This window comes from Zootoca vivipara, chromosome 9 (assembly GCF_965207765.1).
Source record: "Zootoca vivipara chromosome 9, rZooViv2.hap1.1, whole genome shotgun sequence".
Taxonomy (NCBI): domain Eukaryota; kingdom Metazoa; phylum Chordata; class Lepidosauria; order Squamata; family Lacertidae; genus Zootoca; species Zootoca vivipara.
The window spans coordinates 66,993,986-67,008,818 of record NC_142592.1 but is presented as its reverse complement, the minus strand read 5'-3'; the positions used below and the strand labels follow the sequence as shown (position 1 = coordinate 67,008,818).

Below are 14,833 nucleotides of genomic sequence, written 5' to 3'. Positions count from 1 at the left end.
TCTCCAGGCTAAACATACCCAGCCGTTCCTCATAAGGCATTGTTTCCAGGCCTTTGACCATTTTGGTTGCCCTCTTCTGGACACGTTGCAGCTTGTCAGTTTGAGTTTGAGGAAGGGTTGTTGCTCAGCCGTAGAACATCTGCTTTGCATGCAGAGTCCCAGGTTTTATCCCGGGCGTCTTCAGATAAGGCCAAGTGGGTTAAGAGGAGGGGAAGACTATTTTAAGTTTTTATTTATAGATTTCAATTTTTTATACTTTTCTTTAGTTTTGCAATCAATTTAACATTTCAAAGTTTGACTTCCTTCCCCCTCTGTCTGTGGTTCCTTAATTTTTTTTAAAAAATATCTTCTGCATATCCAAATTCTCTCCCCCTCCGAGTCTCTTCCTCCCCCTCTGGCTGCTTCAGAGCCACCACTGCTCCCTGTAATTGGCGAGGTGGACGTCAGGATGATGGGGGCTGGCTCCCTGTAGGGAGTCACCCATACAGGTTTGATCTTCTTGCAGTCCATGGGACTCTCAAGAGTCTCCTCCAGCACCATAATTCAAATACAGACCTTTGTCGGCGAGGTGATGTCTCTGCTTTGTCGGCGAGGTGATGTCTCTGCTTTTTAAGATGCTGTCTAGGTTTGTCATTGCTTTTCTCCCAAGAAGCAGGCGTCTTTTAATTTCGTAACTGCTGTCACCATCTGCAGTGATCATGGAACCCAAGAAAGTAAAATCTCTCACTCCCTACATTTCTTCCCCTTCTGTTTGCCAGGAGGTGATGGGTCCAGTGCACTACTAGAGGCAAAAGCTGGCAAACGGGTACAAACTGTGCACCTTTGCACGCTAGAGTAGCCTCTACATTTATGTGCACAAACACATCCCTCTCTACCTTCCATTTAGGCCAGTGTTTCCCAAACTTGGGTCTCCAGCTGTTTTTGGACTACACTTCCCATCATCCCTGACCATTGGTCATGCTAGCTAAGGATGATGGGAGTTGTAGTCCATAAACAACTGGAGAACCACGTTTGGAAAACCCGGTTCTAGGCAAATGGGAAGCATTATCAGAGTTCAAAGACACATTTTAGCCGGTCAGATAAATACTTGAAGGCACAGATACCTGAAGGCTGGTGCAGGGTGGTGGCTGAGGCAGAGGAATGTCCTGGGGGCCAGATGGGAGAGAACTGGAGAGCCACATTCGGGCCATACTCCTGGCTTAAAATTGTCTCACCTTTCTGCACTAAATTTTTGCTTTTTCTTATTTTCCAGGAGCACTATTTTCAGCCTGAATTAACTAGTGAAGTGTGCAAGGAGGCAGAAATTCGGTGCTCCGGGCGGGGCTGCTTCAACGTCATTTCCCGAGACACCATCCTAACCATGAAGAAAATGCCTTTTGTTTACGTACGTGCCTCTTCTTACGGAACAGGGCACTTGGGGCAGACAGAACATAACTTCTCTCCACCCTACCTCAATCTGTGTCTTGCTAGTGCAAAATGTTTACTGGTTCTACGGAAATGGAGAAGTTTGTTCCACCCATTTACCTGTTCTGGAGTTTTGCTTTGCTCTGTTAGTCCCTCTGTCCCGTGATGGCTGTTGCTTGGATAGCCTCTCACTTTATGCCCGTTTGCGTCACCATTCGCTTAGAAATGGGAATTGGCTCAATAGCGACACCTAGTGACAGAAAGCAAGCATTACAGCACCGCTGTCAAGTAGGGATGAAGAAAGCAGTCACATACTTCAACCCAGAGTGTGCGTGTTTGAATTGAGAGTTACAGATAGCTGTGGGCAAACTCAGAAAAAACATCGGCGTACGTTTAGTTAGCGCCAAACCAAGTTTAAAAGGGTTTGCCTCTTTTCCGAAAGATCCCTTAAATGGACCTCCAATGGAAAGGCTTTCTCAGTCATAGTGGAACATCCGTTACTCTGAATGTGGTGGAGTGATGGGATTGGCAAGAGAGCATCCTCAGCCGAACTGGAGGGACGACAGTGGATAGAACCCTAGAACTGGAGAGGTGGAAGGGACCCAGGGGTCATCTAGTCTAACCCGTTGCAATGCAATCACAGCTAAAGAATCCCATGAAGGATTCTGCTTTACCACTAGCTTACCAAGGCGTTCCTTTGCTTGCTCCTATGGGAAGCTGCTTACAGGTCTCTAAAGAGAATTTGTGAAGAGAAAACAGAATTATTATTATTATTATTATTATTATTATTATTATTTGAATTTATATACCACCCTATATCTGGAGGTCTTTTCTTATAATGAAAAATTCGTCTAGCGAATCCCATAGGAATGCATTGAATTTTTTTTGGGAATTTTTTTTTTTGCCCATAGGAACGCATTAATTGAATTTCAATGCATTCCTATGGGAAACCGCGATTCGCTAGACGAATTTTTCATAAAACGAATTCGTCTAGCGAGGCAACCTCTGCTCAAAAAATCCTTTCGTTAAGCGGAAATTTCGTTAAGCAGGGCATTCGTTAAGCGAGGGACCACTGTATATGAAATCAAAATTAAAAAACAAATCCCAATAATATCCCCCCACGAGCCACATTTTAAAAGGGTATGGTTAAACCAAAGGCCTGGTTAAAAAGGAACGTTTTTGCCTGGTGCCTAAAGGTGTATAATGAAGGCGCCATGTGAACTTCCCTGGGGAGAGCATTCCACAGACGGGGAGCCACTGCAGAGAAGGCCCCGTTCTCGTGTTGCCACCCTCCTGCCCTATCGAGGAGGAGGCACATGAAGGAGGGCCTTGGAGGATGATCTCGGGGACCGGGTAGGTTCATATAGAAAGAGGAGGCCACGCACCTCTGGAAGCCACTGATCCAGGGTTCATGTGAAAGGGCCTTACACACATACGTGGGTTTAAATGTTGCTGGACTCTGACTCCCAGGAACCCTGACCATTGGCCATGCTGGCTGAGGCTGATGGGAGTTGGCTGGTTGCCCCTCCCTTAGGCCGTACCTCTCTGGTAGAGGATCTTCCTTGGATACAGAAGGTCCCAGGTTCAGGTAGAGCTGGGAGAAACTCCCTGCTTGAAATCCTTAACAGCTGCTGCCAGCCAGTGTGGGCACTACTGAGCTACATGGACCCAGTGTTCTGTCTGTGTCTAAGGCAACTTCTGGTGCTGCAGTTGGACAGGATGATTTCATGCCAGCCTTGTCTAGGCGGCTTCCGAAGGGGTGTGGCCAGCGATCATAATAATAATAATAATAATAATAATAATAATAATAATAATAATAATAATATTTATACCCTGTCCATTTGACCAGGTTTCCCGAGCCATTCTGGGCGGCTCCCAACAGAATATTAAAAAACACGATAAAACATTGGACATTATAAATTTCTCAATACAGGGTTGCCTTCAGATGTCTTCTAGAAGTCAGATAGTTGTTTATTTCCTTGACATCTGATGGGAGAGCATTCCACAGGACGGGCGCCATCACCGAGAAGGCCCTCTGCCTGGTTCCTTGTAACCTCGCAGTGAGGGAACCGCCAGAAGGCCCTCGGAGCTGGACCTCAGTGTCCAGGCTGAACGATGGGGGTGGAGACGCTCCTTCAGGTCTACTGTGCCGAGGCCATTTAGGGCTTTCAAGGTCAGCACCAACACTTTGATTGGTACTGGGAGCCAATGTAGGTCTTTCAGGACTAGTGTTATATGGTCTCAGCAGCCGCTCCCAGTCACCAGTCTGACTGCCGCTTCTGGATTAGTTGTAGTTTCCAGGTCACCTTCAAAGGTAGCCCTACATAGAGCGCATTGCAGTAGTCCAAGCAGGAGATAAGTAGAGCATGCACCACTCTGGCCGAGACAGTCTGCGGGCAGGGAGGGTCTTAGACTGCGCACCAGATGGAGCTGGTAGACATCTGCCCTGGATACAAAATTGACCTGCGCCTCCATGAAATTACCCCTAGGCTGTGGACTTCCGGCGAGCTGCGGACATCTTAGGAAGCGCGGGATAGCCTCTCGGGGAATCCCGAGCTTAACGGGGCTCATGGAGGTCGCGCGAAGGCTCCGCGGACCTCCAAAACCTCAGGGGGGGTTACCCTGAGGGTCGTGGTGCCCAGCGGTGCCCTGCGTGCTCTCCTGCTCCCCGGTTTTTTCTTTTAAGAGCCGGGGACGGGATAGAGCTGCGGGCGCGAATCTGCAAAACTGCAAAAACTGTGAATCTGCAAAACTGACATGCGGGATCCGAAACCAGGGAGAGACAAAGTTCCGAAAAGACTGGAGTAAATTTGTGGACTACATGGAGAAGAACTGTAGAAGTTTAAAATCACTCGCAGGACTGAAATAATTCCTACGAATTGACTAAAGTGAGGACAACAATAAACTGCGAGACAGGAGTAAATAAGAAAGCCGCGAGAAGGGAGGGAGGGAAGTCAAAGCTCGGCAGAGCAGAGGGAGATGAGTGAATTTAAGATGAATTATATCAAAAAATGTTGTTTTGTTTGTTAAATTGGAAAAATTGAATAAAAATTATTATAAAAAAAGAAATTACCCCCAGGCTGTGCACCTGGTCCTTCAGGGGCACAGTTACCCCATTCAGGACCACACCTGCTAGCCCCCCGTCCCCCAAAACAGTACTTCTGTCTTGTCAGGATTCAACCTCAATCTGTTAGGGGCGGAACCAGCAGGCACCACCTTCCTCCCGCAAAATCTGCTCTGCCCCCTCTTCCTCGCACACGTTCTGCAGAAGCAGGTTCCATGCGCTTTGTTCCGCAGAGCCCCGCAAAACTCTCACGAGTCCCTCTTGACTTTTCCCGGCAGAGCGACGGAACCAAAGAGCCCGATGGCTTCCTCTGTGACCCTTGTGTGAAATGGCTGACCTTCGGCTCTAGTGCGGCACACGGCGCGGACGGCGGCGACGAAATCTTCGAGGTCCCGAAGACCATCGACATCCTCTTCGAACATTTTGAACGGGGGGGAGGCCTCGTCTGGAATCGCGCTCCATTGGGAGACGGCAGATAAGAAAGCCATTTTTTTTATTCGGACTGATGGAGCTGTCCTGTTCCTAGGAAAACTGGGTTGGCGTGAACCGAGGAGGGCCAATCCGAGGAAGACACGGTCTGCAGAAATACAGTTCCTAGGTCGGGGTAGTTGAATATCAATGGCTGCATTCGAATGACTCTTGTATAAATATTATGATATTAATTAAAGGAAAAGGACACGATATAAAGTAAGTACTAAAAATAGCAATAAGAATAGGATGAGAGTGTAAGCGCTTTCAAGATTATAAATGTTAAGTACATCGGGAAATGACGGGAAGTCAGTTATGTGTTTATTTGTTTTTTGTTTATTTGTTTAGTTTTATTTAGTTATTATTTGAGATATTGTTTAAACTAACGCAATTTATTGGAAGATAAAAATGGTAGATTTTACTTTGATATCATTTTAAGTAAGTACACAGAAGAATAGTTGACATGTATATGCTATTATCAAAGATTATGTATAAATTGAAGATAAGAAATAAATATGATCTAAAAGCTTTTTTAAAAAAATAGGTCGGGGTAGTTGCACATCTCTGCTGTGTTTTGGGGGGGAGAGGAAAGCTCGACTTGCCTTCTGTGTGCCCCCCCCCAACTGTTTTTGGACCTAAAATGCCACTACGCTGGTGGTCCGGATTGGTGCCACGTGTCATGGCTTGATGGGGAAAGTGGGTAGTATTTTAGCACAATGCTCAATGCATTGCTCCTCTTGCACTAGCAGGGACTGGGGTGTCACAGGGTATCGAGGTTCTCTGAGTGTGCCGGTAGCATATTCTGGTGCCCGAGGTGCCCTGCAGATGTCGATTCATCACCTGCTCCCCACTTGCTAAGCCTTTGCTATATAAACTGCATGAAAGGTTTTGTCTATTACAAGTGTCAAGGCATTTGCGTGTGTGCACTTATATCATTTACATTTTTGTTTGTTTGTTCCTTTTGCAAACCACCTTGGAAACGTTTTCTGAAAGTGCCAATACATGCAGTAGCATATGAATAAATAACATCAATCCTGTCCCACACACTTAACTGGGCAGCGAGTCTCGTTTGAACTCCGTAGAGTTACTTATGAGTAAACGGGCTCATTGGATCTTTCCTCGCACTCAATAGTAGGCCTTGAAGGCTCAAGAGGAGCAGTGATAAAAACTGGGTGGTTTTTTTTTTTAAAAAAAAAACGCTTTCTATTTAAATGTGAACAGGTGGTCTACAGGGACCACTTAAAAAAAATATCAACGTAGCTCCTCAGAGAATATTATCTGTATTCCACCCAACCTACATCCCCCCCCCAAACTGATTTTGGTTGCTATCTTTTGTTTTTGTTTGAAAGGCTTATCTGTGCGGCTGCTGTTCTGCTTTGTCTCTGCAACCACATTATCTGTAGCAGAAAGAGGTGGTTTGGGGAGGTGGACCATTTTGCAGAGAGCTAGTTCTTACTGGGGTGGTCCACCTATGTCTGAGCTATTCCACTTCAAAGTGTGGAATCCAAAACCAAACAGTGTCTTTCCACATGGAAAATTAGGCACCTCGAGAGAGGCTCACGCTTTCCCCTGGCCTGCTAGCTTTCTATCCGCAAAGGAATATTCAGCCAGGCTGAGCTCTTACTGTATGTGGGTATTTCTTCCTCTTGAGATACGATTAAATCATTGTTAAATGAAAAAATAAAGAATAAAGTTTGTAATCAAAAACTGTTGTTCTATCGCCGAATTTTGCAATACGTGTATTTTGCAAGAAACAAGTTTGGTTTATAATGCTGCCGACGAATCTTGTGTATGAACAAAGCCCTTTGGCCATATGAATTAACGAATAATATTAATAATGAACCAGCAGACTGAAGTATATCCTAGAGAGACAAGATTCGTTTCCATGCCACAGAAATCCATTATGCAGTTGGGTGTGTGAATGTCAGACTTCAAAGCGAGACGCTTCCCTGCTCCCTTGTGGGAAGGAAAGTTTATATAAAATGGAAGACAGAAGATTCTTTTTAATCCCTCTAGATCAGTGGTTCCCAACAGGTGGTCCACGGACCCCCAGGGGTCCGCGAGCTATGCCAGAGGGGTCCGCAAGATGCTATTAGAATAAAAAATATATTAAATATATTTCGTGTGATAACAGATTTTTTGTTTTGGCTGCTCACTCACCACCTTAGAACAAATTTACACCACCAGGTGCCATAGAAAAGCACTAGATATATCAAGAGATCCAACGCACCCTGGCCACCATTTCTTTCAGCTCCTGCCATCGGGACGGAGATATAGAACAATGCAGGCAAGAACGAGCCGTCTCAGGAACAGTTTCTTCTCTAGAGCAATTTTGGCCTTAAATGGAAAGCCTGGACTTTGAAGTCATCTTATTTTACTTGCTATTTTGTATTATATTTACTGTTTTTAATTAGGTTTTTGTAATTTTGGATTATGCGGAATGCTTTATCTGAGTGGATGTAGCAACCGAGTAATTTCGTTGTTCCCGCAAGGGGACAATGACAATAAAGATCTTATCTTATCTTATCTTATCTTATCTTATCTTCCTGCATGAGCAGAGTCTAGCGCAAAACTAGAATTAGGTAGAGGCATTAGTTCTGCTGTATGCCGTTAGGTGGCGCTTTACAAACACTACTGTTTTGCAAAGAGGCAGTGTGTGTATTCTACTAACGCTCACCTCCCCAAGATGCTTTGTGCGCGTCGGCTTCATTTGTGCGCTACTGCGCAGGTACCCTGTCTTCTCCATTCCCCTCCCTGGCGCGTGCTGCCTCTTTGCAAAACAGTAGTGTTTGTAAACAAAGCGTTGTTTTTCGCGGAAGCTACAGTTCGCGTAGTTAAAAATGGACCGTTGGTTAAAAAGTGGTTCGTTAAAATGACAAAGGCCTACAGATGAAGAGGAAGATAATGCATTTGATGTTCAAGCAAGTAAGTCAGTGACTCTCAAACCGATCTTGTCAGTGTCCATTGAACCTAAATCGTCGGCGTCCCTTAAACCTAACCCTTCCAAGATCAGTGTTAAACTTACTGGAAAAATTAGATTAGGAATTAGGAATTAGATTTAGGATTAGGAATTAATGGGGGTCCTTGTCACAATAGCGGCTCGGTGAGGGGTCCTCGAGAAAATTTTGTTGGGAACCCCTGCTCTAGATTGTCAAGAAGAGTATCCCAAGTGGCTCATTGTTTATTTTGTATTGTGGTTTACCAATATTGTGGGATTTATATGCTGCTGAGTGGCAGGACTTTATTCAGATCCCCTCCTAGCATTTACATATTTAGGCTTAGATGGGGAGTCTGAGCACAAGGGAATGTCATTTTAAAAAAATTGTAAGCCACTCTATGGCTAAAGGGCAGGATATAAATAAAGGGAAGAGGCGAGAGGTTCCTGCCCTGAGGAGATTATATTCCTAACGTAGCTGGTATAACACCCATTGGACTTTGTGGGGTTTACTTATGAGTCTCCTCTTCTTTGGCGATCCCTCGTAGCTGAGTAAGATTGTCTTCCATAAACACAGTTTTAACAGTGAGTCCTTAAGTGGAGGCCAATTCTGGATCCACACGTCCTTCCACAGTGGGGACATAGGTTTCCGGGCGGGAGTAGATCACAGTGAGGGTTTGCCAAGAGTACCTTCCTCTTAGCTCATTTCTCCCTTGCATCCTGAGTTCAAGTGTCTTCAAAGCCATGACACCTTTGGTAAAGGCTGTTCTCCGATTGGAGCGCTGGCAGGCCAGTGTTTCCCAGTTGTCAGTGTTTCCCAGTTGTCAGTGTTCACACACTTTGCCTTGAGAGAGTTTTTAAACCGCTTGTTGGCACCCAGCATTATGCTTTCCATTTTTAAGTTTGGAATAGAGTACAGTCATACCTTGGGTTACAGACGCTTCAGGTTGTGGTATTTCGGGTCGCGCACCGCGCCGAACCCAGAAGTACCACAATGGGTTACTTCCCGGTTCCGGCGCTCGCACATGCGCAGAAGCACTAAGTTGCGCTTTGCGCATGCACAGAAGCGCCGAATCGTGACCCACGTGTGCAAAGACACGGCGCTGCGGGTTGCGAACATGCCTCCCGCACAGATCACTGTAGTTGCTTTGGAAGACGATAATCAGGCATCCGCACAACATAACCAGTCCAACGAAGTTGATGTTGGAGAATCACTGCTTCGACACTAGTGATCTTTGCTTCTTCCAATACACTGGCATTGGTTCGCCTGTCTCCCCAAGTTATGAGTAGACATGCAGAGGATTACGTTGCTGGTTTGCAGAAGTTCATTTCTATACTATTGTAGAATTGTTTTGACCTGCTATTGAGTATTCCCCTTTGCATCAGGCCCAGCAAGCCAAATACTGCAGCTCTGATCAGCCCATGCTGGGTGCTGTGATTTGGAGGCCAACAACATCTTTGGGGGGGGGGCGCTGCAGAATTTCCCCATCTCTGTTCTAAAATTACCATCTTTGTGCATTTTATTTAAACTGCTGCATGTGTGGAACGAGTCTTCTGTTGCCACGAGGGGGCAGCACAGCTGATGCGGAAAAAAGCCCAGAAGCTCAGCAATGATCTCCCGAGTCCCATTGTGGTCACACGTTTTATTCTGGCAGAACGCCTGCGCCAGTCGCCCTCAGCCTAGGATCCCTCACAGGGTTGTTGTTGAGGATAATACTGGCTCTCTGGCTGAATACCTGAGCCCCAATATTTTCAACAGGAGTAATTTCCCGGGAAGTGTGAAGCCTTCAACAGCAGCTGCAAAATCTGCAGGAAAGCTGGTTCAATTTACAGTGGAACCTTGGTTTATGAACACCTCGGTTTACGAATTTTCGGTTAACGAACGCCGCGGACCCATCTGGAACGGATTAATCCACGTTCCATTACTTTCAATGGGAAAGTTCGCTTCAGTTTATGAACAGACTTCCGGAACCAATTGTGTTCATAAACCAAGGTACCACTGTACTTATTTGGGTGTGTGCAAGTTCTTACTTATTTGGGGCTAAACCACTGAGCCTAGGGCTTGCTGATCAGAAGGTCGGCGGTTCGAATCCCTGTGACGGGGTGAGCTCCCGTTGCTTGGTCCCAGCTCCTGCCAACCTAGCAGTTCGAAAGCACATCAAAATGCAAGTAGATAAATAGGAACCGCTATAGCGGGAAGGTAAACGGCGTTTCCATGTGCTGCTCTGGTTTGCCAGAAGCGGCTTTGTCATGCTGGCCACATGACCTGGAAGCTGTATGCCGGCTCCCTCGGCCAATAATGCGAGATGAGCGCGCAACCCCAGAGTCGGTCACGACTGGACCTAATGGTCAGGGGGTCCCTTTACCCCTTTAAGTTCTTCCTCCTCCTTCCATTATTCCACCTCTTAAATTCTAGATCATGGGTAGGTAAAGTAAGGCCCGGGGGCCGGATCCGGCCCAATCGCCTTCTAAATCCGGCCCATGGACAGTCTGGGAACCAGCGTGTTTTTACCTGAGTAGAATGTGTCCTTTTATTTAAAATGCATCTCTGGGTTATTTGTGGGGCATAGGAATTCGTTCATTATTATTTTTTGAAATATAATCTGGCCCCTCACAAGGTTTGAGGCAGGGCCGTCTTAAGCATATCTGGCGCCCTGGCGCGAAGATCCCTCCGGCGCGCCCCCCCGGTTTCCCAGCGCAGCTGTCTGGCGGGCGCAGCAGCGCGGCACCCCCTGGCGGCCCGCCACATTGCGCCACCCAGCCTTGCCTTAGGGCCGGCCCTGGTCTGAAGGACAGTGGACTGGCCCCCTGCTGAAAAAGTTTTCTGACCCCTGTTCTAGACATCCCATCCTCATTCTCATCACGGGTGGTTAGGATTCTCACTTGCAAATCCCCTCCTAAATTTGTTGCAAGAGTTGCTCCAACCTGCCAGGGACTGAAGAAAGAAAAAAAACAGCTTAATCCTAAGTCAAAGCTGCGCTGAAAGCAGCTCCCAGCAATAATTTATGACTTCTCGTGTGAATACAGTGGTACCTCGCAAGACGAAATTAATTCGTTCCACGAGTCGTTTCGTGTTGCGATAATTTCGTCTTCCAAAGCGCGGTTTCCCATAGGAATGCATTGAAATTCCTATGGGGGGGAAAGAAGCGCAAAAAAAAAAAGGCGCCGACTCACCCGCCACAGCCGGAAGTCTTCAAGGCTCTGGGGAGGGGGAAGCAGGAGGAGGGCCAGGGGGTCTCCTCCCGCCGCAGCCTCCGCTCCTTCAGGTGCCGCCGCTGTTCCCGCCAACGGCTGCCTGGCGAGCCCCACTGCTGCTCCTGCCAGATCCCACCAGCCCGCCATGACCGCCGCGGAGGCCGCCATGAGCACCGCCGCAGGAGGCAGAAGCGGCGGTCGTGGATGTCACCGGCGGAGTCCTAAAGGTAAGCGGCGGCGGCTTCCCTTCCCCTCGCGAGGCTGCTTCGTCTTGCAAAACACGGCCATAGACAGCTTCGTTTTGCGAGTCTTCCAAAAAATCGCAAAACGCTTTCGTTTTGCGATTTTTTTGTTGCGCGAGGCATTCGTCTTGCGGGGTACCGTAACTGCAAGTGCTCTGCCTGTCCTTGATTTCCCCACCAATTCTGCTCATTAAAAGAAAAGTTTCATCGTGATGGGTCGATTTTTGTCTGGTAAAGAAAAGGAAGGTACAGAACCATGCATTTAACATCTCATTGGCCCCGTTAAACGTAATGTCTTGTTTGTCCATGAAACCTAAGTAGCTTTATTTGTAAGTTCCAGTAAATACAATGGGACACAGAGGCAAATTTGACAACCCTCGGGCTGATTGCAGCTTCAGAGGGCGTGATTTTCATAGAACCATAGAACTGACGATTTGGGAAGGGACCCCAAGGGCCATCTAGTCCAACCCCCCTGCAACGCAAGGATCGCAGCTATGATTTATAGATTTACTGCCGCCAGCAATTTATGACTTCAGTCCTTTGCACCCATCCTTGCATGCAAACCTTTGTATTATCATTTTATTATCCGGAAGGGTAGCAGTGTTCCGCTACAGCAGTAAACAGCAATGAAAAGGTCCCGCGACACATTGACGACTCCACAAATTTATTATAGAGGTTTAGCGCAGCACGCGGGGACTCGCCGAGCGGGCGGCTCGGTTCAGGGGCGGCGGCTTGTGGGCCAGTTAAACGGCCTCCGTGGGCCGCTTCATTGGCCTCATGCAGATGTACTGATGACAATCTGGAGAGCCACTGCTTGGAGAAATCCGATATAATCCCAGGGCATTCCAACTCGCTGGGCAGAAACTGCCGCTGTCTTTTGACAACCTGGAGAGTGCCTTTACTGGAGGCCTCTTTCGTGGCAGGAGGGCTCTAGTTCCTGGAGAAACCTAACGATTTGCTGCTGCTCGGCACAGTACCTGCTGGACATGCTCTCATGTTCTCTGCTACAGGCACGAGAAAGGATTTGCTGCAGGGCCTAAGGCTGGCTGGGTTTGCCTGCAACCACTGCCTGCTCTTAGGCTGCGAATGAGACCTTCCTTCCACAGCACAGGAGGCAAAGTTTCTTCCGTCCCTGAGCTTGTCAGCAAAGGCTTTCCCTCCCTGGGCCTCACTCAGGTGCCACAAAGCTCTTCAGGACTCAAGAGCTTTGCCCTCGAGGGCAAAGGGCAGGTGCTGGCAAGACTGCAACTTTCTTTTTATTTTAAACTTTCCTGACAGCTGTGCCCCCCCCCCCCAATTCAGTTGCAACAAGAAACAGGCATGGACCCACAAACCGAAACTCATTGCAGCTGTGCCACTTCAAAATGTATCTTGTTGTTTTTCCTCATCTCGCATTTTTATGTTGTGAACTGCCCGGATGCCATTTTTCCAATTAGCTTCTCTAGCAGGTGGCTTCCCTTTTGCTATCTCCGCCCTTCTGGCTGTTTAAGAACCGCCAGCAAGCAAAAGGGGCATTATTATTATTTTTAGGGATGCGGGTGGTGCTGTGGTCTAAACCACTGAGCCTCTTGGGCTTGCCCAAGGTCGGCGGTTCGAATCCGTGCGACGGAGTGAGCTCCCGTTGCTCTGTCCCAGCTCCTGCCAACCTAGCAGTTCGAAAGCACGTCAGTGGAAGTAGATAAACAGGTAAACCTTCTGCAGCGAGAAGGTAAACCATGTTTCTGTGCACTCTGGTTCCCGTCACGGTGTCCCATTGCACCAAAAGCGGTTTAGTCATGCTGACCACACGACCCAGAAAGCTGTCTGCGGACAAACGCCGGCTCCTTTGGCTTGAAAGTGAGATGAGCACCGCAACCCCATAGTCGCCTTTGACTGGACTTAACCGTCCAGGGGTCTTTTACCTTTTTTACATGATGATGATGATGGTGATTAATGATTTTTTTGTACACTGCCCTATACCCGCAGGTCTCAGGGCAGTTACAACATAAAACCACAATACGAAATCCTTCTGAGCAGTACGTTCCGTTACTTAGCCGACCTGTTGGGGTTTGCTGGACCGCTCTGTATTTCCGGCATCGTTATGAGTTTTTCTAACGAGACTGAAGACAACACTCTCATGGCCAATGCCTTAACCTCTGGAGCTTTTTACCCAGTTAGAGTAAGTAAATTAGAGCATGTTTTTTAGGGAGAAGGATTGTTGGTCCTCAGTTGGTTACTGTTTATGGGACCTAAAATTTAGGTGATTGGGGAAGGGCGTGTGTGTTTGTGTGTGTGTGTGTGTAAACATCATTTGAATAGGCTTTTTCTTTTTAAACAGACCAAGTCGAGACATTGGTTTGTAAGAAGCACTTAAACCGAAAGCTTCCCAATTCATATGTCACAGGAAACTATGGTTTAACAAATCATGAATGAAACAGGGGGATGGTGTGTGTGTGTTTCTTCAACAAACAAACTATTGTTTTATCAGAGACTCCAGAATTATTTTAGTCTTCTTATTTTCAACTGTACTTTTTTTTTGATACTGGTACTTTAGAGAAAAATTGTGGTTTGTTTAAGCAAAGAAACAATGCTTTTTTCTCATAGCAATTATTGTTTATTCACATTCACGTCTATGCAGTTTTTCCAGGTTAATTGCCTTAGGCCTTCTCTAATTGGGTGATAGCCCTAATTATTATTATTTTTCATTTCCTTGCTGTTCGGTTAGACCTCCAATATTATCTCTTAGTTGAAACAATCTCTTTCGTTTTGCTCCGTAGAATTCTACAGATCCTGGGGGGTAAGCATATAACCAGCCATGACTAGTAGTCACTGATAGCATCATCCTCTAGGGACCTGTCTATTCCCTTTAAAATCTGCCCCCTTAGAATGAATGGGGCATTAATGTCGATTGCACCCTTAGCGGGAATGACCCAAGTGCCAGGTGTCACAGCCGCCTCAACTTCTTCCGTTGTCTCTCCAGCTTCGTATCCGAGCCCAGCCACATCTTCCCAGGGCTGTTGGACGTTTTCTTCCTCCAGAGAAATCTTCCTTTCTCCCTCGACATCTTCCGGCGCTCATCCCTCCTGAAAGAGGTAACGGAGGTTGTCAAAGCAAGCCACGAGGAAACCCGCCGCCGTTTTCTGCATTTCCGTATCCGTTTCCTTTAATCTGATTTGTTAACCAAAAAAAGGTGCAATCGTAAGAAAAAAATAACGAAAACAAATAAGAAAATCTAAACCATAAAGCGTCACAGCGGGGAAATACCAAGCTACAATGCAGCCCAAAAAGGGAGGGTAAAGTATTAACTCATACGAAGATTGCCTCAAACTTTTAGAGTATTCTCCATTATAGCCACAATTGCAGACCAACCTGTTTCTCCAAATCCTGCCTTAGCCCTAAACTCTGAATAAATTGGAGTCCTTGGAGAGTTGAGAAAATCAAATGGAAAGAATCCAAGAGCTCTGGCCAGGTAATGGAATAATTTTTAGAAAGTTTTAAGTTGGGAATAATAAGACAAAATCCAGTAGCAACCCAGTTTTTAGAAAT

The 14,833-nt window shown here is 46.7% G+C and overlaps 1 protein-coding gene across 3 annotated transcripts in view; it reads left to right on the top strand.

Moving 5' to 3' along the window:
• The window catches only part of FBH1 (F-box DNA helicase 1), a 38,978-nt gene extending 32,863 nt beyond the window's left edge, over nt 1-6,115 (top strand). For all 3 annotated transcript variants that reach the window (XM_035127585.3, XM_035127584.3, XM_060279236.2), the window contains 2 exons: nt 1,253-1,384; nt 4,747-6,115. In XM_035127585.3, the coding sequence (XP_034983476.3) occupies nt 1,253-1,384; nt 4,747-4,947 (333 nt within the window). In that variant the 3' untranslated portion in view covers nt 4,948-6,115. The remainder of the gene's footprint in view (nt 1-1,252; nt 1,385-4,746) is intronic.
• The last annotated feature ends 8,718 nt before the right edge of the window (nt 6,116-14,833 follow it).